Source organism: Penaeus chinensis, chromosome 4 (assembly GCF_019202785.1).
Source record: "Penaeus chinensis breed Huanghai No. 1 chromosome 4, ASM1920278v2, whole genome shotgun sequence".
In the NCBI taxonomy this organism is placed as follows: domain Eukaryota; kingdom Metazoa; phylum Arthropoda; class Malacostraca; order Decapoda; family Penaeidae; genus Penaeus; species Penaeus chinensis.
The window spans coordinates 42,142,154-42,144,653 of NC_061822.1; the positions used below are offsets into that span (position 1 = coordinate 42,142,154).

The following is a 2,500-nucleotide window of genomic DNA, read 5'->3' on the forward strand; positions in this document are numbered from 1 at the left end:
CAGGGTAGAGAGAGAGAGAGAGAGAGAGAGGAGAGAGAGAGAGAGAGAGAGAGAGAGAGAGAGAGAGAGAGAGAGAGAGAGACAGAGAGACAGAGAGAGAGAGAGAGGAAAGAAGAGAGAGAGAGAGAGAGAGAGAGAGAGAGAGAGAGAGAGAGAGAGAGAGAGAGAGAGAGAGAGACAGACAGACGGACAGGCATAGACAGACGGACAGGCAGACAGACAAATAGAGGGAGTAAGAGAGGGAGAGACAATAAAACAAAGCGAGAGAGAGAGAGCGAGAGAGAGAGAGAGAGAGAGAGAGAGAGAGAGAGAGAGAGAGAGAGGAGAGAGAGAGAGAGAGAGACAGAGAGACAGAGAGAGAGAGAGAGGAAAGAGGAGACAGGGTAGAGAGAGAGAGAGAGAGAGAGAGAGAGAGAGAGAGAGAGAGAGAGAGAGAGAGAGAGAGAGAGAGAGAGAGAGAGAGACAGAGAGACAGAGAGAGAGAGAGAGGAAAGAGGAGACAGGGTAGAGAGAGAGAGAGAGAGAGAGAGAGAGAGAGAGAGAGAGAGAGAGAGAGAGAGAGAGAGAGAGAGAGAGAGAGAGAGAGAGAGGGGAGAGAGAGAGAGAGAGAGAGAGAGAGAGAGAGAGAGAGAGAGAGAGAGAGAGAGAGAGAGAGAGAGAGAGAGAGAGAGAGAGAGAGAGAGAGAGAGAGAGAGAGAGAGAGCGAGAGAGAGAGAGACTGGTATCAGATATTCAGTCGCACAGATATTCAGAAAAAAAAACATCGAAAAAGAAACAAATACGAGAAGGGAAGAGGACGCACAGGCACTGATAAAAGATGAGACCCAGAATATAATAATATACAGGATACAGGAAGATCAGTCACCTGTTTATCCACCCACTGCGTAGATCACTTACAAAGTCGAATCCCCAGGAGTAACTGGACATATACAGTGTCGAACGCGTGCTACGTACAAAAGAGAACCGTCAAAATGTTAACTAGCTATGTAAGTAGAGCGGACTCATGGGGTAGTTTGTACCACGAATCGCTTTTGTCAGTTAACACCGCCGAATAGAGACAATTAGACAACTGCCCTGTTCATTGGGTAATTAATCACTGGGATTATTCGAAAAGGGACTGACTGGGTATTATTAGAAACTCGTTGCTGGGTTGCACGTGGACCAAAGATCAGTTTATTAAAATTAACTAGTGATCTGCGATAGAGCACTAGGTGTTTATTATACACCGAGTTTATATCGGGGTAGTTAAGGACAGATTAAGATGCTGTAGGATAATTAAGAAAATGATTATCTCTTTGTTTCTTTTTTGTCGCTTACTCACATAAAGAATACTGATGAAGTGTAATGAAAATGTATACACGAACAGCAAATAAATGAGTGGCTTATGACATTCCGGTGGAGGGTCAGAATGGATTGCTCAACACTGGTGGAGGATCCCACTCGTGTTTTAAATAACTCATAGAGATCAATATTTCACTTTCTTGCTACTATTTCTTGTTAACAGTATTGCTTTATCACTTATCTTATTATCATTAATATTATCACCATTGTTTGAAATCTCTTTACGACATGCTTATCTAGGTATACTAAATCCATGATTTATTTTTTAATAAGGTTCTATATAAATATATATGTAATATATATATATATATATATACATACATGTGTATATATGTATATGTATATGTGTATATATATACATATGTGGTTGGGGGTGTGTGTGTGTGTGTGTGTGTTTATTTGTGTGTGTGTGTGTATATATATATAAATGTGTGTGTGACTCTCTGTCTTATCCTACTTTATAATGGTAGTGATAATGAAAATAATGATGATAATGTTAGTAATAATATGATAACAGAAGCGATAACCCCAATGATGATATTAACGATAATTTGTAATTATGGTTATGCTTCCAACATAACCATAGTTATTGGGAGATACCTGTTGGGAGATACCTGACAACATAAGAATTAAAAAAACGGTGAACACACACACACACATTGTACGAATCTATGAAATTCCTATTCGAACTCTATAATTATCAGCATTTTTATTAAAAGTATTATCATTATTATCATCGTTATCATCGTTAATACCATTATCATCATTTCCCTTATTATTGCTAATGTTGTTGTTATCGTTGTTGTTATTACAATTATCAGTATTCCTCTTCTTCACGACAAGTACACTACACGGAAGTAGACAGTATAGACACATTTATTATTTATAGAACAATACGAGGATGAGGCTTAAAACGTATTCAAATAAGGAAAATGGAAGACGGAGAAGAAAAAGAAACTTAAAGATAAAAAGGGGAGAGACAGAAAGGACGGGAAACGGGGCTCCAAGAGGAAAGTGAGTGGAAGGAAGATGGAGAAAAGAGAATTGGGGAAGGAGGGAAGGATTAAGAGAGCTAAGGAAGATAAGGAAGAAGAGGGGGGGGGGGAGTGGGAGGGGGCAGGTGATGGGCTTCAAGTAGGAAGGAAGAAGTGAACTCAAG

General features: G+C 39.8%; 2 protein-coding genes across 4 annotated transcripts in view; one reads left to right on the top strand and one right to left on the bottom strand.

The window, feature by feature from the left end:
* The window catches only part of LOC125024998, a 26,149-nt gene that overhangs the window by 20,550 nt on the left and 3,099 nt on the right, over nt 1-2,500 (bottom strand). The gene's annotated exons all lie outside the window — the stretch shown is intronic.
* The window catches only part of LOC125024999, a 7,054-nt gene continuing 5,278 nt past the window's right edge, over nt 725-2,500 (top strand). The window contains exon 1 of the mRNA XM_047612826.1: nt 725-986. Coding sequence (XP_047468782.1) covers nt 972-986 — 15 coding nt within the window. The 5' untranslated portion in view covers nt 725-971. The remainder of the gene's footprint in view (nt 987-2,500) is intronic.